The 21993-nt window shown below is 37.5% G+C and overlaps 2 protein-coding genes across 4 annotated transcripts; one reads left to right on the top strand and one right to left on the bottom strand.

The window, feature by feature from the left end:
* Positions 1-4445: 4445 nt before the first annotated feature.
* LOC110872420 (CAP-Gly domain-containing linker protein 1) lies at positions 4446-11109 on the top strand. 2 transcript variants are annotated; one of them, XM_022121212.2, is made up of 8 exons: positions 4446-4673; positions 5561-5758; positions 5833-5955; positions 6690-6727; positions 6823-6982; positions 7548-10358; positions 10467-10567; positions 10643-11109. In XM_022121212.2, the coding sequence occupies exons 1-8, from the start codon at positions 4545-4547 to the stop codon at positions 10842-10844; spliced, it is 3762 nt and encodes a 1253-aa protein (XP_021976904.1). In that variant the 5' UTR covers positions 4446-4544; the 3' UTR covers positions 10845-11109. The 2 variants fall into 2 exon arrangements, with proteins under 2 accessions (XP_021976904.1, XP_035832416.1); XM_035976523.1 differs by having other exon boundaries at positions 4501-4673; positions 6661-6727.
* A 1370-nt stretch (positions 11110-12479) lies between these two features.
* LOC110872421 (actin cytoskeleton-regulatory complex protein PAN1) lies at positions 12480-16685 on the bottom strand. Of its 2 annotated transcripts, XM_022121213.2 has the most exons (8): positions 16413-16685; positions 15039-16234; positions 14795-14913; positions 14143-14667; positions 13797-14076; positions 13536-13701; positions 12897-12999; positions 12480-12806 (listed from the first exon to the last, which is right to left on the bottom strand). In XM_022121213.2, exons 2-8 carry the CDS (start codon positions 16164-16166, stop codon positions 12689-12691), a joined length of 2439 nt encoding a protein of 812 aa, XP_021976905.1. In that variant the 5' UTR covers positions 16167-16234; positions 16413-16685; the 3' UTR covers positions 12480-12688. The 2 variants fall into 2 exon arrangements, with proteins under 2 accessions (XP_021976905.1, XP_021976906.1); XM_022121214.2 differs by lacking the exon at positions 16413-16685 and having other exon boundaries at positions 15039-16396.
* Positions 16686-21993: the final 5308 nt, after the last annotated feature.

The following is a 21993-nucleotide window of genomic DNA, read 5'->3' as shown; positions in this document are numbered from 1 at the left end:
TCCTGACGAACCTGAAGCTGCTGATACCACTTGATACGGATTTGTATAAGTGGAGGCTAGAAAACCCTAGCCTAGATAACCTTCTCTTCGAAATTAGCCGAAGATGAAGAAGCCAAGAACAAAAAAACCCTTTGTTCAAGAAACTAAGAATACCTTCAAATCTTTATTGATAACCAACTATTTGTTCCAGCTGATTACATGCACTAAATAGGAATTAAGAAAAAAAAAAGATAAACCTAGAAAAGTAAGGAAATCAAACAAAGAGATAAACATCTAAATATTAAAATAAATAAATTTCTGGAACTTATTCTTCAATAATAACCATCGGCCCACACTAGCCACTTCAGTTAGTAATCGGTTCGAGTGCGGGTTCGTCCATTGGGCTTATTCCCGGATCCGTATCACTATGTTTTTTTCTTTATTAATAATTTATTTTATGTTTTGTGAGGATGTGTACAGGTACTTCAATGATGTTTGGATTGGGCTTGGAAGCTTGTAACCGGTCATGGGCTTGGTACTGTTCGTGAGATCATGGACTTGAAGTACTTTGTAGACTCTTTCAAGATTAGGGTCTGGCGTAGCTTGACTGTTGGTCACATGCTATAAAAGAGGTGGTCCTCTTTCCAGAAGCTTCAACACCTCATAATTGATTCTCTTGTTTCTTTCTATAACATCAGGCGATTAGGGTTTCTTATAGATCGTTGACTCACACTAAATCAACGATAACGTTTGTGAGATTCTAGTTAGATCTGTGAGATTATCACATTAATAATATCTGTAGGGTAGAGTTGAGAGATTTTGTGGTTTTGTAAACATCTTGTTGTAATCGTTTGAGTTCTTGTTGTTTTTTATATAAAATATAAGAAGTTTGATTTTGTGATTCTTGGATGTTTGATACCATGAAATTTTACATAAAGTTTTTTAATACATTATATGCGTTTAATTTATATAATTTAGGGATAATTACATGAAGTCAAATTGAAAACTATATAACTTTTTTTTTAATTTAACAAGATAAAAGTAAATACACATCCAAGAAAATGTGTGTGTGTAAGATTAAAATTACAATTAACTAAGTTTATCAAGTAGCCAAATATGGACAATCCGGACGTGTGCGTACCCTGTATCATCTAGGAAGCCACTTGAATCATTGTATCATCTAGGTCACCAAGTAACCAAGTGAGCTCAAACTAGAGGAGTGCATTCTAATCATGGCAAATGTTTGGAGACTTGGTGTAGTTTGGTCATTTTGTTACTAGTAAGTTTTCTTGGTAACTTAAATGGAATATTAACTAACAAATCAAGCAAGTGAAGTTGTGGAAACATAGTTGGAAAGCCAATTCCATGGTTCACACATTGTCAAAACATAAGTCTCACCACATTGAAGGTGGTGAGCTTGGATGATCTCACCACTTGTAGGTTGCTTGGAACTTTGTGAAAAATAGAAAGTTTAGGAGTTGTTTAGACCTTTAAACTTATGGGAATCAACCATACGCAAGCCCCATAACCATAGATTTGGTTAGAAGCAAGGTAGGTGTAAGATTACCACATAAATAACAAGTTTATGAAAAGTTTGTAAAAGTTAAACCGAAACAGAAAGTTTAGACCTCAAAACGGTGATGTTCCACCTTCGTTTACCATGGTAAACTTGTGAAAACACTCCTAAAGGTGTTCCAAACAAGTTTAAAGCAAGAATTCATGAAGAAAAGAAAAAAAAAAGTGAGTTTGAAGCTCACTTTTGAAGCTTGTAAGAATCTGCCCTAAAGGTTGAGTTTCCAGTAGTTTGAGGGTGTTTTGAGTGAGTTTAGAGTGTTGGAAAAGTGAAACGACGGTGTAGATGGCTTGGTTATATAGTGGTTGAGTAGGGTTTGTGTTTTAATGAAGAACGAGGTTGTTCAGGGAAGAAAGGGAGTGGAAAAGATGGAATTCGGATTGGTTAAAAATACATTATGCGGATTATGCATCCACGCGTCGCGCGACAGACAAAGGTTATGTGCCCGCGCGACGCGGCTTGTTAGTTTTCTAACCGAAGTTTGATTTCTTACACTTTAGCCCCTGAACTCTTAAAGATTTGCTAGTTTGTGTAAATAGTTTGGATGTTTTCAAGTATAAAAAGTGTATGCATGCATGTGTTACATATCATGCGTGTATGATTGATAGTATGTATGTATAATAAGTATCGGTTTCGCGTATAAACATGTATTTTAATGATTTGATTTATATAGCACAAGTATAATTGATATAAATACTAATTTCCCATTATGATCGAAATCTCGGATTACAAGGTTGGAAACGAAATACACATACAAGTTTTTAAAAATAGAAATGCGATTACAACTTTCTAAATGTAGAAAGTACAGAAATGCGAAGCGTTACAACTAGATTTGAACTCATTTCTCTCTCACTCGTCGGAATCGAAATCCACCGGATTTGTACCTAATGCTTAGGGGTTTTTCAAAAGAAAATTTGATGTTACACTTTAACAAAATTATTTGATTTTTTACTTTTAAGTCAAAAGTTTTCATCTTTTGCAATTTAACCTCGTAAGTTTTTTACTTTCAACTTTGGTCCCCTATACATTTCACATTTCACAAGTTTTTCGTTTTATGTTTCGTTCTAAATTTTTTTCGAGTTAACACGACGTAACGTGCTTGTGTAGTTCAATGTTTTTACATTTCGCTTATGCTTCATTCTAAATTTTGCGAGTTAACACGACACAACGTGCGTGTGTGGTTCAACATTTTTACGTCGTCTATTTTTTTTCTTGTCTGACAAGTTTGTTGCAATGCGTGGGTCCTAAGTCGACTTAGTTATTATTTTCTATATTTTACGTTTCGATCTAACTTCTTTGTATTAACACGTCACAACTTCAGTATTTTACGCCTCCACCGTAACAAGAGGAGATATTAGTACTAGTTTATTGTAAAGATATGCATCATATAATAGCACTTTAGTATTTTCTGTCTCTTTAAACTCACTAAAGAATCAAAAGACAAATATGCCTACATATTTTAATATATGCATGTCGCTCGAACTAAATAACCTTTTCTAGTTTTCTTCAGAATAATATAATTTTTAATTTCTAAACGAATCTTACAAAAATAGTATTGAAGACATGGGGCCATGTTGTTTATGTTTTTTAATACGCGAGTAATGAAAATAAATAAATGACATGAAATAACAACTCAATGTTATTGTTAAATGGCATGAAATAACAACTCATATTGTTAAAAATAGTACCATTCGACAGTTATATATATATGTTATTTCCAACATGATAATGTTAATTTAACTAGAAAAATTACAACGGTAACTTTTTAAAAATACCGTTAAACTCACCACTTGATTAAATTGTTTTCGGCTTCCTTATATCAAAAAAACACTCCTCCCCCTCTTCTCTTTCGCTCCTAACTTATCTTTCCCGAATCCTTATATACAAGACAAGAGCTCCTAAATGGAACGTCCCATAAACACTTTAAAAACAGAAAGAAAAAAACGCCACATAGGCATAAAAGTAAAAACACACTAAAACGTCCATTGTGGCCTTGTCGGTGAAGTTTCTTTTATAGTTAAAAAGATCTTATAACCCAAGGATATCAAGTTTTGCATTGTTGTCCATCTCCTAAAGTAGTAAAAGTTTTATCTTATTTACAGGCAAATGGTGTAGATTTTAAAAGTAATGGAGTTGATTTCCCGTTATATAACATATAAAACTTAAGCCCTTGTGTAATGGAGCGTGATAAAGGGGGTTATGTAACCCATAGCGGCCCATAGCACCCGGAACATCGCCCCTCGAGGCGTGAGGGGTTACAATTGAAGGGGTGATATATATAGTGTCGTTATAGGGAACTTTCTCTCATACAAACATATATATGTTTGTGTGAGATAAAGTTCCCTATAACGGCTACATTATATACACACACATATAACCCCCTATCTAGATAACCATCACTACACCCTCAAGTTACATAGCCCATTTTTTTACACATTTGCATGTGTCGTATAACCTCTCATTTACATAACCCAATACACATAGCCTAAAAATATCTGGATTTGATTTTTCCAAAAGCGTTCACATTGGAACATTTATCCTTTTCTATATAAAAACACAACTTTCTTTAAATTTTGTTAAGTTTCTAAAAACATGTCACATCCAAATTTCTTTCTCTATCGATTTCTTACTGACAAACAATTATTTTATTATTTTTTCTCTTTCCTATATACTCACAACAACATAAATATAGAGGGTTGAATATAACATTTTTTTTTATTATTGAGATTCCAATATGGTTATGTTTTTGTTGTTTTCTTTATATTATATAGAATATTTCTAAGAATCTTTTTTATTATATTTGACCGGAGCAGTAAATCGCAGGTCTTCCGAAATCCAAAAGAAACGACAAACAATCCATAATAAATAAAAAAATATAGGCACTAAACCTCCACCACACTTTCCATCATGTTTTCCCCTTTCTTCTCTCTCCCTCTGTAACAACAACTGTGTGAAAACGAAAGGGTTTTACAATCAATAATCAAACTTCAACATGAAGGAGATGATGAAGCACAAGATGATGAACAGGTTTCACCGCCGCAATTCTTCCTCATCTTCCTCTCTTGATTTTAAATCAGGCGAAAAACTCGATTTCAAGTTCTCCAGTCTTCAAGCTCTTCAGGTCTCTCAACCCCCCCCCCCTCTCTCTCTATATATATATGTATGTATTACATGATACGTGTAGTGTTTAGCAAGTTTTATAGGATTGAGAAATAAGATTAATGATAGTCTTGTAATCATTTTGTTTTGTTCTGTGTTAGCTTGCAACTTAAGTGAGTAAATAAAATAAAATATTGGAAAGAAATAGATGTGTTTTGTGCATAAATAAATGATAATATGTGTATTTGGTGAAAATATTTAAAATTGATTAAAAAAGAATCGCATAACTTTAAAGGTTTTGCTATGTTTAGAGTTGTAAATTAACAAAAATGCCTATGGTTTTACTCAAAACAGTCAAATTTAGATTGATTGATTGATGAAACCATAACCATAACCATATTCATACTTTAATAGTCTCTAAATCTGGGCATTTTCGTAATTTTACAGTTTTTCAACAAGTTTTTTTGGTGGAATTGGCATGAACAAAACCATATTGATAGTTTTTTTTTTTTTTCGGTCGAATTGGCGTGAACAATACCATATTGATACTCTAATGGTCCGTTTGGATATTTGTGTGGCCGCGTAACCTTTCAAATAATTATTTAGATACTTTACGGTTACAGGAACAAATTTTCAGTTAATATGATGAATGAAGGGTGCAACTGTGCAAGTAGTTAAAACCAGCCCATGTTAGATTTAAAGTAGCTATCATTTTTAGTTGTAACCACTATTTCTTGTTTGTTAAGAATTCATAAATGTATCGTATATTGATTGTTTGTATAACATGGTTACATATGAGATATTGAGATCTATGTATATAGTTTAATATTACACATAGAAACTTTCTACAATATGATAAAATAAATACAGTTAAATACATATTAGTCTAATATATAGTTATATACGCAGGTACCCGCAGGATGGGATAAGCTCACATTGTCTCTCATATCCGTAGAAACAGATAAAACCGTTACCAAAACAGGTAAAGCATCTGTGTATAACGGAAACTGTCGATGGACAGAAAGCTTATCAGAATCCATCTGGATCTCTCAAGATGACTCATCAAAAGAGCTTCAACAATGCCTGTATAAACTTCTAATTTCAAAGGTATATATATATCTCTACTTGTTGAACTCACATTTATAATTTATTAATTATTTCTAATACTTTTCTTTTAACAGGGATCAACTAGATCGGGCATCCTTGGAGAGGTTACCGTTAATTTGTCTAATTATTTTAGTTCTGAAACGTCTCTTCCTGTTGCACTACCGCTAAAAAAGTGTGACCACGGAACCATCTTACAGGCGAGTCGATTTTCCCAGAAATTTATATTTTTGAAGAATTATTAATTTATAATATGGATGGGATCATGGATTTTAGGGGTGTGCACGGTTTGGTTCGGTTTTTGAAAACTGTTCGGTTTCGGTTTTTTCAGTTTTAGCAACAGTTCGGTGCTGTTTTTCGGTTTCTGGAACAAAATTACTTGAGATTCAAAAATAAATTTGAAGATCGTTTAATTTATATATTACATTTAGTTATTTCTTGTAGGCAATAGATAAATGATTTCAATTATAAATAAACGTAGTAATGTATTTATTATAAATACTTAATATTCAAGAATAAAATTAATAATTTCTACTAGCGTGGGTTAAACACTTAAACAACTTAAACAGTTAAACCTAAACATAAAAATATATGGACTGGGCCTACTATTGTAACTTATCAGTTCGGTTTTTTTCGGTTATTCAAAATGGTTGTCCAAAAACTGAACCGAAATTTACGGTCATTAAAAATCCGAAAAACGAACTGTCGGTTTTTGTTTTGGTTCGTTTTTTTCGCTTATTTCGGTTACGGTTTGGTTATTTCGGTTTTTCTGCTCACCCCTAGTGGATTTATACTAGGATCATAACAATATATATTATCATACTATGGCTTCTCTAGTATTTAGTTTGTAATTTTTAAAAATTAGACCTTTATTATGAGACGAAGTCCTGTGTTTGCTCTCTCAGAAGGAAGAGTTTGGATTATCTGTTTGCAGGTGGCTATTCAGTGCTTAAATCCTCGAGCAAATTTGAGGTTTGTTTTCAAACAAAGTTTGTAAAGATTAATGTTCTCTTCCGATCATCACAAAGGTTGTAAGTCGTAACATGCTGCACGTTTCTTGAAAACAGATCCAGAGACTCTAATTCCGTTGCAGAAGATGTTAATTCAGAATATAGTGATTTAGATAACATGTCAGATGCACCTCACGGTACAAACAATAATAACGTTGGATCTTCATCAACCGATAGCGTTGTGGATGCATCTCCTGCAAGAGCACTTGGCAGCAGGGTATTTTTCACAACTTTAATTGAAAGGTTTCGGTTAACGATTCAGTTATTGCTCATCCTTAGACACTGTTAATCACGTAACATATCAATTTTTTAATTAAATAAACTATATAGCAATACTATACTCAAGTTAAAGAGAATAAAATACTCGTTTTTATGCTGTAATTTAAAAAAAATATTAACGTACAAAAAAGTTATCACGTCTTCAGAAAAACAAACAGTCTGCAGATGGCAATGTCTGCGCGGCGCAGACAGAAGAGCTTGCGCAGATCTTTTTTAGAAAAACAAACACCACCTAACTAATTATCTGTAGTTTTGTTAAAGATGAGGGATTAAAGTGTAACTAAGATCAGGGGATTAAAGTGTAATTAGTGTTTGAAAGACTGATTTACCCTCACTTTAGGTTGTAGTTTTTGCATTAAAGCGAAAAAAAAGTTCTTAACTTTTAGGTATCTTAAAATGTTTTTGTGTTATGCATTATATATAGTATAGATATAGATATCAAAATGTGCAAACTTTACGTTTTTTTGCAATCATGATGTCACGTCATTTTATTTCTGTTGCAGGCGACAAGTTCATCGACAGTGAGATCATATCATAGTTTCGATTCAATGGATGATTCTTTTGGGAGGGAAAGTTCTCTTAGTAACCTAAGTGAAGTTACAGTTGATCTAATCGGAAGACCAGAGTCAACCGGTTTGGTCAACGTTTACGATTCTCCTAAATCAAATCGCTCCGGAAAGAATCTTCTAAATCAACGACAAGATTCTGGAAAAGTTTCACACATTCCTGCATCACCATTACGAACCTTTCATTCATCATCCGAATTTGTTCTAGAAGCTGACGCGTCTACACCCGAAGAACTCCGCGCAGAAGCACGATCATGGGAAAGAAACGCTAGAAAATTAAAAGTCGATCTTGATTTATCAAGAAATGAAACTATCAATCAAACAAAGCATCTTGAAAATGTGACGATGGAGCTTTCGGCATTACAAAAAGAATGTAACGGGTTGAAAGACGAAAACAAACACCTGAAAATTCTGTTAGGTGAATCAGCGGTTAAAGAACGTGATGCCGTTAATCTAAAAAATCAGGTTCAAGATAATAAGGATATCCAGGTAAAACTCGAAGAAGAAATAAAATTTCAGAAAAATTTGAACGATGATTTGGCTTTACAGTTGAGCAAAACTCAAGAATCGAATCTCGAGCTTGTTTCGGTTCTTCAAGAACTAGAAGAAACGATAGAAAAACAGAGAATGGAGATCGAGAGTCGTGAATCGTCCGAACAACAACCGGCAGGTGACAGTTGGAACTCAGACGTCGAATTACAGAAACATCAGGAATCGCAAAAACGATTGGAAGATATGATCTTGAATCTCGAGAAGACTCTAGAAGAGAAAAGTCAAACTCTAGTGGATAATGAGTCAAAATGGCGACAAGAATTACACTTGAAAGACGAAGAAATAAATAGTTTAAAAGCAAAGTTATCGGAAACTGTTGCCGTACCGGTTCTGAACGAAACCGAGTCACGGGAAACCGAGTCACGCACGATAGAAACTCGGGATCTCGATGAAGAAGTCAAAGCGTTGAGGGAGAAGGTTCTAGAACTTGAGAGAGATTGTAACGAGCTTACTGATGAAAATCTCGATCTCCTTTATAAGCTCAAAGAATCAAATAACGATCTTTCAACCGATGGCGGTTCTGTTACTTCTTCGGTTCGGTTGTCAGATCTGAAACTAGTAAACGATCGATTGGAAGAAAGTTTGAAAGTTATGCAGAAAGAATTAGACGATACAAAGGATTCGCATATTTCGGGCACGAAGATTCTCGAAAAGAAAATACTGGAGTTAGAGACGCATAATCACGAATTAGAGATGCAGTTAGCGGAATTGGAAGAAGAGAATCTACATTTATCGGGGCGCATAGCGGGACTAGAACCGCAATTAAGATATTTAACCGATGATCGGGAATCGAGTCGGTTAGAAGCGGAGCATTCGGAATCTCAAGTTTTGAAATTACAATCAGAAATCGAAAAATTGGAAAGTGAATTAGAAAGTACGAAAGTTGATATGCGACAGAAAGTGCAGGACATGCAGAAACGGTGGTTAGAAGCGCAAGAAGAATGCGAGTATTTACGAAAAGCGAATCCGAAATTAGAATCGACTACCGAAAATCTCATGGAAGAATGCAGTTTGCTTCAGAAATCGAATAGTGAATTACGCCAGCAAAGATTAGAGTTGAATAATCGGTGCACGATTCTCGAAACGAAATTAAAAGAATCGCAAGATAATTTTATGAAGTTGTCGAAGAGTTCGGAAGATTTAGAAGAAAAGTTATCGTCGATGATCGATGGGATTGAATTGAAAGAGAAAACGTTCAATTCAGAAATTGATGGTTTACGTCAGAAATTTAAAGAACATGCGGAGAAGTGTGTGACTGACGAGAACGTGTTGAATAAGATGTATTCGGATAAGGTTGTTGAGGTTGAAAACCTTAAACAAGAAGTAGAACACTTAAATCGACAAATGTCGGCGACTCATGACGAACGGGATAAAATGGCTTCGGAAGCGGTACTCGAAATGCATGTTTTACGTGCGGAGAAGGATAAATTGGTAAATTCGATTGCGGAAGTTGAAGAAAAACTTAGATTGTCTGAGAAGAAGGTTGATACGATCCAGGTTGAATATGAAAAAAAGATTTTAGATCTAACGGTTGAGATCGATTCTTCCAAACAGAACCATGAAGAGCTAGTAACAAACCATGAGAAATTAATGGAATTGTTGGAGAATACGAGGTCTAGCGAAGAAAAACTGAAAAACACCGTTGGTGAGCTTTCTGCTAACGTTAAATCTTATGAATACAAAACCGTACAAGTTACCGAAGAGAATTCAAGCCTTAAAGACCAGTTACAGAGACTTCCGGTATTGCAAGATGAAATCGTGGCGCTTAAGAACTCGCTAAACGATATGAAATTTGAAAATGAAAGGTTGTCGGCTTCGTTGCAAATGGTATCCGACGATTATCAGCAGTTAAAAGAAGAAAACATTTCGTTAGTTGAAAAAGTATCTAGCATGCAGAAGTCTATGATTGAATTAGAGGATCATAAACGGAATAAAATTGTTTTGGAAGAAAAGATTTTGAGGCTTCAAGGGGATTTAACTGCTAGAGAAGCGTTAGGTGCACAGGATGCTGAGTTGAAAAACGAAGTTGGGCGATTAAAGCGGTCAAATAGTCAACTACAGTGGAAAATAAACCGTCTTCAAGAGGAAAAAGACGAATACCTAAAGAAAACAGAGGCTCTTGAGGAGCAAAAGCAAGATTTGAAACCGAATGAACACGAGGCTATATCTATATCAACTGGATCAGATAGTACAGAGGTCCTATCATATTCTTTCTTATTTTATTTTTTAATTTAATTTTTTATGTTATTATATTTTTGTGTTTTCATCTCTTATCTCCTGACATTGACTTTTTTCACACCATAGGATGCGGAAGTTAATAAGGTTGACTCGAAAGTCCAATCATTAGAAGTTGCACTTGCCGAGGCATTGGAGGCTAACGAAATGTATAAACTACAGCTTAAGAGGTTCGTTTATGTTTGTAATTGATCTTTTTTTTTCACTTGTATATGCTAATTACTGCTGTTATTATGAAATTTCAGCTTCGTGTCTGAGGGACCTGCTCGCGAGTCAGACGTTAACGAAGAACATAAGAATGAGGTTTCATCACTAGAGAGGGAGCTAAGCGAGCTTCAAGAACGGTATCTCCATATGAGCCTTAAATATGCCGAAGTAGAAGCACAACGTGAAGAGCTTGTTTTAAAGCTAAAAGCGATTGGTCCTGGACGGAGCTGGTTTTCATAAAATGCTCCTCAGATATTCATGAAAACACATTACTTAAATATGAGGAAGAAAACCAAGCTTATGTTGTTAAAGTATGGCAGTGATGCAATATATGAAATTGGTAGTGTGTATAAAAAAACCGGAGAGGTAGATAATTGTGATTTTTTCTAAAATTTATCCTGTTGAGAAGTTTTCTATCATTTGTAACGCATTGTTTGTGTTTGCATTCATCTTTTACCCTGTGCTCGAATTTATGGCAAGGAATATTGGATTTTAATAATACCAACTATTCGTCATTGGCCGTCAAAAGTCCTAACTTAAAAAATAATAACTGGCAGTCCCAACTATTGACATATTGGCCACCAATGGATCATGACTAACAGAATTCTAACGTTGTTAGTCTCCGGTCACCGGAAAACCGTTTTTGGCCAGAAAAAGGTTTCTAAAGGTCCGATCGAAGGTTACAAAGAGGTTTGGGACGGAAATGTTGAGTTTTTCAGCCAAAAAGTTGAGTTTTCCGGCGACTTCAATAATTGGGTCTTTTACTAGAAAAAAGTTATTAGAGGTCCATAATAAGGTTAGAAAGAGGTTTGGGACAAAAATGTTGAGTTTTTCGGCCAAAAATGAGTTTTTCGGCGAAAAACGTTTTTCCGACGACCGGAGACTAACGGCGTTAGGGTTCTGTTAGTCAAGGTCCATAGGAGGCCAATATGTTAATAGTTGGGACTGTCAGTGGTTATTTTTGAAGTTGAGACTGTTCGTGGCCATGACGAGTAGTTGGGAATATTAAAATCCAATATTCCTTATGGCAAATGCAACCCAGTTTGAAGTTTGAACTCTGGATTAACTACGAGAATCTGTTTAGTAAACTCGGGGATGTCATTAGAGGTGTACAAAACGTTTTTTTTTTAGAAAACTCGTGGGACGTCATTTGAGGTGCACAAAACAGATTTTTTTTAGAACGGTAACCTAAGAACCGGGTCCGGTTTTGGTCAACAATTGGTTTCGGGTACGTTCGGGTTTTGACCAGTTTGGCTAGGTTTTTTCTGGTTTTGGCCGGTTCGGGTCCGGGTTTTGATCGGATAGAGGTGGAGCCTCCGGTTCGGTTCCTTTTTCTTCGGCCGAGTCTGGAACTGGTTTGTACCTGCGGTTCAGGTATGGTAGAAACCGGTTCTGGGTCAGGTATTCTGGGTCGGTTCCGGGTTCTACGTGCACCTCTAGACGTCATAAATGTCTGTTAACCAATGAGAATGTGCAGGTAACTTCGCTTTGTTTGCATAGAAAATGAAAAACCTTTTTGGAGGAGAGATTTGAAGATGGATGTTTAATTTTGTTCAATATAATAATGAAACATTTCAAAGAAAAAAAAAATAATGTATATATAAATTGTAGAGGTTAATGTGTTTTGATTATCATATCCCTTCATCAAGTCCATAACTTCCAAAAAAGGACAATTCACTAATGATGTTTGCATTTATTTTCAATAATTGTTGATAATGAAAGAAACTTGATAAGGGTAGAATGGTCCACAAACAATAGAAGATTTGGTAGGAAAACATGAGCCATGACCTGGAAAAATATATTTTGACAACTCTTGCAAGACAGGCAATTGTGAAGCATGTGATGCTATTTCTCAACCACTTTGATAGTGATGCCTTCAATTAAATCAACTCAAATTTAAATTATAAATTTTAATTCCTTGGGAACTTTATTTACGACCAATCGTAACGCACCAACTGTCCTTCGTTTATACAAAGCATATCTTTATCAGAAAATGAAAAACACTATACATATGATTATACGAGACTTCGTGTGAGCGGCAGTAGATGATGGAAATTTTCTACCTCGGCCCGACTTGTAACTTTTTACAATATGGAGTAAGCTCGGATTACCTCAACGATAGGGGCCCGGCACAAGGGGCATTTCCCTCCTCCACGAACCAACTCGTTTGCGCACTTTGAGCACGTGCACATGTGGCCACATCTGTACCACATAATAAGATTACATTTAAAAAAGAACAAGAATTTAAAGCTCACAAGGTGGCATATTTGGTGGTTGTCAAGAGGGGATTACCTGTACAGTAGCGAGTCAATTTGACTATCGCAACAGACGCAACACGTTCCCTTTTTGACATGAACCCATTTGCATCCATCTTCAGAAGTTGTTGCATCAACACCTATATGACATTTCGCTATATTTAAGTTCCTTTATTCTGTATGCATCTAGTAGAGGTGCTTAACGGGTCAAAAGCAAAAATAGCTAAAAAGGAAACTGGTCAAACGGAACTAGTCTCGCTGACGTGTACTTTTGGTTCATAAAGGCCTTCTAAATCACTTTACTAAAAAGATTAAATAATTTAGATTTTTTAATGAAAGAGTAAAATGCCATTTTCGTCCCTAAGGTTTGGTCGGTTTTACGACTTTCGACCAAAGGTTTGTTTTTTCGCATCTGGATCCAAAAGGTTTGAAATCTTGCCAATTTCATCCGGCTCGTTAACTCCATCCATTTTTCTCCGTTAAGTCAGGGATATTTTAAATGCTTGTACATAAAGTGAAAAAGACCGAATTGTCCTTTAAGTTAACAAAAAAGACAGAAACACCCCGTTTATCATGTACCAGCCATTTGACCCGAACAGGCCGAACTTGTTCAATCACTAACCCCTCTAGCATTTATTACATATTAGTAATAGCAGTTTATATGTTAACATAATACCTTGTCCACCACTGGTCCGATTCAAAGCAGCAGAGACTTCTTGTCTAACCGAACGTTGTAACTCAAGTTGCATATCCATGCAAGCCTCAAGCATCCTCTGCATATGACTCATGCCTTGCTGGAGCCTCGTCATGTCAGCCCTCAAGTCATTAATCATCTCCCATTCCTAATCCACGAATCCCAATTTAAAATTAATATTATTATTACCTAATCACGAATGAGATCAAAATATAATAAAACGGTATCACATGCTTGACTTACAAGTTCAGAACGATGAATACTGTGACGAGACCAACTAGAATGTGGGATATCATGGTGCCACATCGGTTGTGGTGGCGGTACTGGCGGAGATGGTGCAGCTAGTGACGGTCTATCAATGGCTTCATGCGGTTCTTGGCCGCCCTCTGGCGATGTTGGGGTGGGTAAGTTTCGGTGTAGATCCCAATCAACGGGACCGCTACCTTGTCTTTCGACATATGATTGAATTAACTGGTCCAAACTCTCACGGAATCCGCTTCTAAGAAGATTAGAAACACTTCTCCTATATAAAAACAAAAAACAAATTAAAGCACAAATTATTAACGACTACAAAAATAAAAAAAGTTACCTGCTTAAAAGTTCTCTTAATTCCATACTATACACGTTATCATCTTCCGGTGCGTGAAATCTGTTGGCTCTCCTGGTAGGAACGGTTTGTCGGGTGGTTCTTAGCGGTTCAGAAGGTCCATCAGACCAAGTTTCAGCCGGTTCACGTGTTCCAGCCGGTTCAGTCCCTGAGGTTTCTTGTACCCAATCATTACCTGAACTTTCTTGCCAATTATGATCAATGTCTTCTGAAGCATGGTCCTGCCAATCTTCTCCGTCAATGCTGGCTTGCTGATTTGGAACTTGAACGGTTGCACCCGGTTCCGAACTCCCCGTATGGTTTGAAACCTGATGAATGTTGTTTTCTTGAACCGATGATTGAGCTTGCTCCGTATTTTCATACTCAATCTGTTGTGGAGTGTTTGCATGAGTCCCATCGGTTCTAAAATCAGTGGTGGTGGTCGTGGTGGTGTTGTCGGATGAATTTTCAGGTTGACTGCTTGCTTGACCACGAACAATGGTTTCTAGCCTAGACCGAAACCCTTCCCTAATTAAGAATAAGATGCATGCACGAATCAGAATATGAATATCACAAGAAAATACATATATCCCAGCTTGTGTTGACCGGTTTCGACCTGTTACCCAACCCGCCTGACCCGTATGCCAAAACGTACCTGAGACCAGAGACGGTGTGGCGTTGTCTCAGCTGGACTAACTCACTTGCTGCTACTGATGGAAGCCGCTCTTCCTCAACGGGCCTTTCGTTTCTTAAGAATCTGCCTCTCAGTAACGACTGTCGCGATGAAAGCAAACGTCAACACTTATCTTATAAAAAAAACTTTCTGATTGCTAATATAACAGCACGAAACGATAAAAACAGAAGATGTTGAATCTTGATTAAAAAAAAAAAAAACTGACCTGAATACGGTTTCTATGAGCAAAATCAGAAACAGCACGGTGCTCCGTTAAGCCCTGAAGTTCTCTTTGGCGTTCCCGCTCGGCCCTAACAAGTAGATCAAGTAAAGCTTGTCTCCCACGCAACCGCAACATATCCCGTCTAATATGCTCGGGTTGACCTTCATCCTGGTCTCCACCTGTCCTATCTTGACTTTGATCATGACTGCCACGAGACCCCCTTTGTTGGCTAGTCATTTGAACCCACTCCCTCACAATCCGAACCCTTTCGCGCTCTGTTTCACCGAGCCACTCAGCTCGTGAGCTACCACTTCGCTCAGGAACACTAGATGAATGTTCTGCGACACCGGTTTCCCTCCATCCTTGAACTATAAGCCTCACTCTCTCCCTCTCTCGTTCAACATCAAGCTCAACTGAATCAGGAGACTGCTCACGGTTAGAAGCGTCGTTTTCTTGACTCTCGTTTTGTGCTTCCATTTGATCATTGGACCAATCCCCGTAATCGTTTTCACTCCCGCGCTCACTTGCTCGGCTTTCCGACATAGTCGAGTCCACACCGCTCTGTTGCCGGAGTCTTTCTCTAACTCTTTCGCGTGCCCGATTCAACACATGCTCGTCTTCCAATTCCCGCCACATCTGCAAAATAGACGACGCACGGGAGCTCGGTCTCTCAACATTCCCCTGTCTCCTAGAAGTAGGTGACTGCGACGGAGATTCCCGCAAGAACGAAGAATCGAGCATGGAAACCGTGTGCAAGCCAGCAAGCGCCATCAACTCATTCTCCCGAGTCCTCCGCTCTCTCGTGGTGATCATCTCCTGCGCTTGTCGAGCAACCCACCTGCTCAAAATCCGCGACTGTCGTCTTCTCGCCGCAGACGTCTCCGCTAGATCATCGCCTTCGAGATCCGACCTCCTCCTCCTCCTCACCACCAAATCACCACCACCTTCACTCTCATCCTCATCTTCATCATTCCTCGGCGAACTGCACGATTCAAACGACATACAATCATCCAACTGCCCCCTCATCAACTCTTCCAACCCCCTCTCAAAATCACCATCCCTCTCGTATTCCGAACACGCATCCGTCGTACTCTCCGGCTTCTGTAACCGTTGTAACCGAACATCCGTCATCTTCTCAATTCTCACTTACCCTCCCCACCTGAATTCACCAAAATTCACCAATTCCAAACCTCATGCCCCTAAATTCAGATCAGTAAATCAAGAATCCATCCAATTCACAAACATGATCAATCAAAAGAACACAAATTGAGATCTACCATAACCCAAACAAGGATCTATGAACCAATCAACCTAATAATCTATAACAAAATCGAAACTTTAGATTGAGAAACATTGAGAAACAAAGAAAAAACGTACCTTTGAAGCTATGTGTGTGTTCTTTTCAATATGTTAAGTGTGCGGGAAACCCTAAAATGTTAATGGGCCACAAAAAAGCGAAATTGAATGGATTAAGAGGAATCTACCGACAGATTCAGATGAAAAAGTGTAAAATTGGTGTTTTAGATGATAATCTTGTTTCCGATTGAGTGATTGTTTGTGTATTTGGGGGAAGAACTAAACCTAATCTTGGTTTTTCTTAGAATTTATTATAATAATAATATTTATAATTGACACGACATCACTTCTAATGGACCAGAGAGTGTTCCGTATGGTGGAGTGCTACTTGTAACTTGTGTATCGGTGATGTAAAACTTCAATTTACGGTGATGTAAAACTTCAATTTACAGTTTTACACAATGTGTGAGAAATAAACGGTTTAAAAATGGATTTTAATAATCTAACTATACGAATGGTCGTTGTGGCTATCAAAATTTTGGATTTGATCTCTAGCTTTTTAAAACTATACGGATAGTCCATGCAGTTTACATTTTGTAAGACATTTAGTCTTAGCCAATAAATCCAAAGGTTTTAGCAGGTCCAAGTTAGTAACTAAATGCGTTAGAAAGTGCAAAAGCTGGGGACCATCCATGTGACTTTTGGTAAAGTTGAAGACTAAATACGTAACAATGTGCAAACCCCTAGAACTATCCATGTACTTTTGGAAATCTATGAACCAAATTCAAAATATTAATAAACCATAAGAACCATCTTTGTACTTTACTCTAATCAAAACTAGGGCTTCCTCCCTCACATTTTTTTAATGGTGGGTCTCATGTTTAGTACCACTCGTAATAATTCACATTGATAATGTGACTATTGCTACTCTTATTTTAACTTTGTTGCCAACTAGTGGATTTCTTCACGTGTTGTGACAGAAGTTTGATCGGTATCGGTTCAATTCATTATGATGTTGTTCTGATACCGACACTCACTCACTCGATATAACAACCGAAAGATAAAATCAAAAAAAAAAAAAGTTATCATGAAATTAATCATATTTGACCTTTTCAATTGTAAGTACAAATTTTATCAAAGTTTAAATAAAAATAAACTAGTCATAATATAACATATATAAAACTTGTATAAGATATGTAAATATTTGGCTTTTTCTAACATGAAATAACTCAAGTGATAAAATTTGTTAATACAAATAATGAAAATTTATAATCAACCAAATTTATTTAAAAAAACTACATGCTTTATAAACATCTTAATTTTATATAACTGATTTGAGTTCTTACATTACGTCCGGTTACGGTATGCGCATATAATGTATATATGTGTGGGTCATCAGGGGCAAAAGTGAAAGTGCACTAATTTTGACGTTATTTTACTAATTTCGTGAAAATATCGTTAAAAGTTGAGGACGGTTAATCATGCATCATGTGGTGGCGTTGATGACTGAAAGACAAAAGGGTACATGCACTAATTGATCTTTGTCCCGATTGCTGAGTGTTATGTGCCTTATGTCCAAGGTTTGATGCAAAATTACTATCGAGCCGGGGTCTCACTGGAAGTAACATCTCTATTCCTACGGGGTAGACTTAAGGTTGTCTACATCTTACTCTCCTAAGACTCTATCTTTGTTTTGCTATTGGTGAGATTTACTGAGTATGATGATGATGTTGAGTTCTTACATCAATCTTAAATATTTATGCATTTTGACAATTAAATAAAAGGACGTATTTTTAAACTTTAAGATGATATAAGGAGTAAAATGCCTGAATAGTCCCTGTGGTTTGTCTAAATTTCATCTTTAGTTCATAACTTTTTAAAATTACACCCTTGCTCCCCGTGGTTTGCTCAGTTGTTACTCGATTAGTCCCTAAAATGGATGAAGGTTAGTTTTATCAGTTAAGTAGGTGTGTAATTATAACAACCCTAAAAAACGCCCTAAAAACACCCGCAATTACAAAACCAAACCCGTATAACCTTATTTTATTAAAAAAAACAAATAAAATAACAATTTTCATTCAGTCGCGGGCCGCGACGGGATCTGCCCGGGTGTGTCGCGGGGTGCGACGGGCCCCTTTATTGCCGGTCACTCATGTTGACACGTGTTGGACCTACCTGATGATCAGGCAACCCTAGTCGTAGCTAGGGTGCCCTCGCGGGGCGCGAAAAGAATGAGGGAAGGGGGTCGCGGGGCGCGAGAGACCTCGAAAACACCTATAAATTGAGCGGAGATTCAGCAGTTCATCCTCGTTCAACATTTTCTTTCTCTCTCAACATATGAATCCGTAAATAATAGCTAAAATACCCCCTAAATCACGAAGCTCTGCCCCGTTGTAAGTATTTTAACCTCCGATTACTAATTCGATACCATGTCCGATTGATCTGGAACCCAGAAACTGATGCCAAAGCGCTGCCTGTTTAGGGCTATGCATTGTAAACTAAGTTGGGATTCTGTCTCATGACGTATTGATAAAGTTGAATTTGGTTATTATACTAACGCGCGTGCATTATATATTTTTAATAGGAACTCAAGAAAATTAGCAGAAAATATTTCCATGAAGCCTGTAGAAAAACATAAATTTACAATGTGAGTCATTCTCTTTTTCTCACAGATTGTGAGCCATATTATTTGTGCTTTACAAAACCCTAAATGTTTTTCAATTATACTACAGTGATTAAGCCTTTGTATTCTACAATTACTGCCGGTATGTGGGGTTTTGTATACTAATCAAGCGTTACTATTGGACCAAGAGTTAGCCAATAGTAATATGACCACGGTCATTGTAACTGCCAACGTGACAAATACTGAGTGAGTAATTGAGTAGATATAAACATTGTAATCGCTCTTAATACTGTTGTTATGGCTCATTTTCTAAGCATACATATCTTGAACTATATCCTGCTTTTAATTGTTTATCTGCGATCAGGATACTGGACGGGGATATTGCTAACATCCTGGGTGATATCCTGAGGTATATCGAATTAATCACGTGCAGGTTAAAGACTGGGACTTGCTAACGGTCAAATGGACTTCATCTCCTCAAGACTCGGGCGTATTTGTTAAAGGAGAGACGTTGAACCCGAAAGACCAGGTCTACAACGTTCGGCTAAGGAATATTCGTTGGATCCCGGTTATATAGGATAGTTAGTTACATTCGTTTTACTATAAATAGATGGGGGCGGATCAGATTAAGGCACTCAACTTACACATTTTCGAACACTTTCTCTCTAACTCATCGCAAACACTACACACAACACTTGTATTCGAATTGCATTGTAACACGTAGTCGATCCGCACCACATCCTGCACTGTATCCTCATATTTGAACCAATAGAAGAACTAGGCAGCTGCGATTGTCAACTCCCGAGGTTTTATGCCGGCGATCTAGATTGATCAAGGGCTTTCCTCGTACATCACGTGTCAACATTTACCTTTTTGCTCATTGTTTGATTGTGGATACAGTTCGATATCCCGAGCCGTATCCTGAAACTGTTTTCATAACTAATTTGGTTAACGCATTTTTCACACGTAATATTAGCACACTACCTCACTTAACTAATTTGATCACTAAATTGCTTCGGTAATTTTTGACCAAAACAATTTGGCGCCCACCGTGGGGCAAGTGGTGCTACTTTTACTAAAAATCTTTGTAAAATCGTTAATCGGTTTTCTATTTTCAAAACTTTTTGCCACATTGTTTACAATGGCCTCAAGATCAAACATGAGCTCCTCCACTACGTCTGCTGCAACCTCTGCTACTATCGGTTCGGTGCTTCCACCACCTCCTCCAAGGATGCCATTTTCTTCACAATCTCAAGATGTTATCCCTACTCGGAGTGTTCAGGGATCTGCTCCCGTTTTAGCCTCTAATGATGAAATTCTAACTTTATTTGGAAGTGTGCAGGAACAAATGAGGCAGCAACAGGAAACTAATCAAATGCTGTTAAGAGAAATACAACTCTTAAAAGCTAGCTCGAGTAGACCCGCTGAAGAAACTGTCACTCCTATACAACCCAGGGCTTTGAATTTCAGTTCCGCAGTTTACACTGAGGACAACAGGGGGAATATCGTCCCAAGCCATTCTCAGAATCATACCCCTGAGATACCCTCCTCGGTCAGGATGTCGACTGTGAGGAGTTCAGGATATGCTTCAGGATATGGCCAAAATCCTCAGACCGGTAATGTGTCAAATAATAATATTCTTGCTACTAACAACAATGGCTCTTTGCAGGATGCAGGTATGACGTCAACATTTACCAGGGAGCTCCAGAAATTGAAGAACATGATATCCAGTGTACCTGGGGTGGTCCAGCCAATTCCGGAAGTATCCCAAGACAGCCACAGGATATCCCGCTTTGCATATCCTATCTGTGATGCTGAAATCCCAAAAAGATTTCAGACTCCCAACATGAAGCTGTATGATGGGACTACGGATCCTGAAGATCATATTGCCCAGTATAGGGAAAGAATGGAGATTAACCCTATCCCTCCGGAGCTCAAGGAAGCATGCTTATGTAAGGGTTTTGGGTCTACCCTGACAGGATCAGCCTTAAAATGGCTATTAAATGTCCCTCCTCACTCAATTACCTCGTTTGCTCATTTGGTTAATTTATTCAATAGTCAGTTTTCTTGCAGCCGGAGTTTTGAGAAACTAACCAGTGATCTTTACAGGATAACTCAAGGGCCTCAGGAATCCTTGAGGGATTATGTGAACAAATTCAGTCGAGAATCCTTGGATATCCCACATCTTGATGTTGCAATAGCTGTGCAAGCTTTTAAGATGGGGTTGCAAAAGGATTCTCAGTTTTATTAGGATCTTGTAATGACCCCTGCAGGAATCTCGACGAAGCTCTAACAGGGCTTTGAGATATATCCATTTGGAAGATGACAAGAAGATGCAGGAGAGGATGAATTCTACCTCAACCTATGAATCAACTAACAGGAAATCAGAATCTTCATATAAGCCATATCGCTCCAAGCCATATGCCAGAAATGACAACAAGAAAGTGAATGCTGTTGAAGACGAGGATCCTGAAGAATATCCTGACTTATCTTAATACTGCTTTTCTGTTAATATACCTGAGTTAATGTATGCTATGCAGGGTTTAGGGGACAAAGCTAGGTGGCCTCGAAAGAACCAGCAGAAAGCTGATTGGAAGGATAAATCTAAATGGTGTGCCTTCCATGAAGACTTCGGACATATGACCAAGGATTGCATTGCTTTAAGGAAAGAGATAAGTTACCTGTTAAGCAAGGGGTATCTGAAGGACTTGCTGGGAAAAAAAGAAGAATAAAGGGCAGGATCCCGAGAAGGATCCTGAACGAGCAGCATCACCCCCAGCAGATGCCAAGATAATTAACTTTATTTCAGGAGGATCCGACATTTGTGGGACTTCGTATTCGGCGGCTAAGAGGCATGCAAAGGAAGCTAAGAGTGAAAGAGGAGACAAACCGGCCAGGATGACTACCCTCACAACTGATAAAGTGATCACTTTCGATAGTGATGACAGGGATACTGTTCAGGATCCTCACCATGATGCTTTGGTAATAACATTATATGTGGCTAACCATTTCGTACGCAGGATACTGGTAGATAACGGT

This window comes from Helianthus annuus, chromosome 8, assembly GCF_002127325.2.
Source record: "Helianthus annuus cultivar XRQ/B chromosome 8, HanXRQr2.0-SUNRISE, whole genome shotgun sequence".
In the NCBI taxonomy this organism is placed as follows: Eukaryota; Viridiplantae; Streptophyta; class Magnoliopsida; order Asterales; family Asteraceae; genus Helianthus; species Helianthus annuus.
Note: the sequence above shows the minus strand (reverse complement) of the source record. Positions and strands in the feature narration are given on the sequence as shown.

Bases quoted from the DNA above. Each gene is read 5' to 3' on its own strand.
- LOC110872420 (XM_022121212.2), top strand. From the start codon at position 4,545: ATGAAGGAGATGATGAAGCACAAGATGATGAACAGGTTTCACCGCCGC. The intron at 5,956-6,689 runs GCGAGTCGATTT...ATCTGTTTGCAG, and splicing joins ACCACGGAACCATCTTACAG to GTGGCTATTCAGTGCTTAAA. The intron at 10,568-10,642 runs GTTCGTTTATGT...ATGAAATTTCAG, and splicing joins TATAAACTACAGCTTAAGAG to CTTCGTGTCTGAGGGACCTG.
- LOC110872421 (XM_022121213.2), bottom strand. From the start codon at position 16,166: ATGACGGATGTTCGGTTACAACGGTTACAGAAGCCGGAGAGTACGACG. The intron at 14,668-14,794 runs GTACGTTTTGGC...ATTCTTAATTAG, and splicing joins CACACCGTCTCTGGTCTCAG to GGAAGGGTTTCGGTCTAGGC. The intron at 13,702-13,796 runs GTAAGTCAAGCA...TTCGTGGATTAG, and splicing joins GTATTCATCGTTCTGAACTT to GAATGGGAGATGATTAATGA.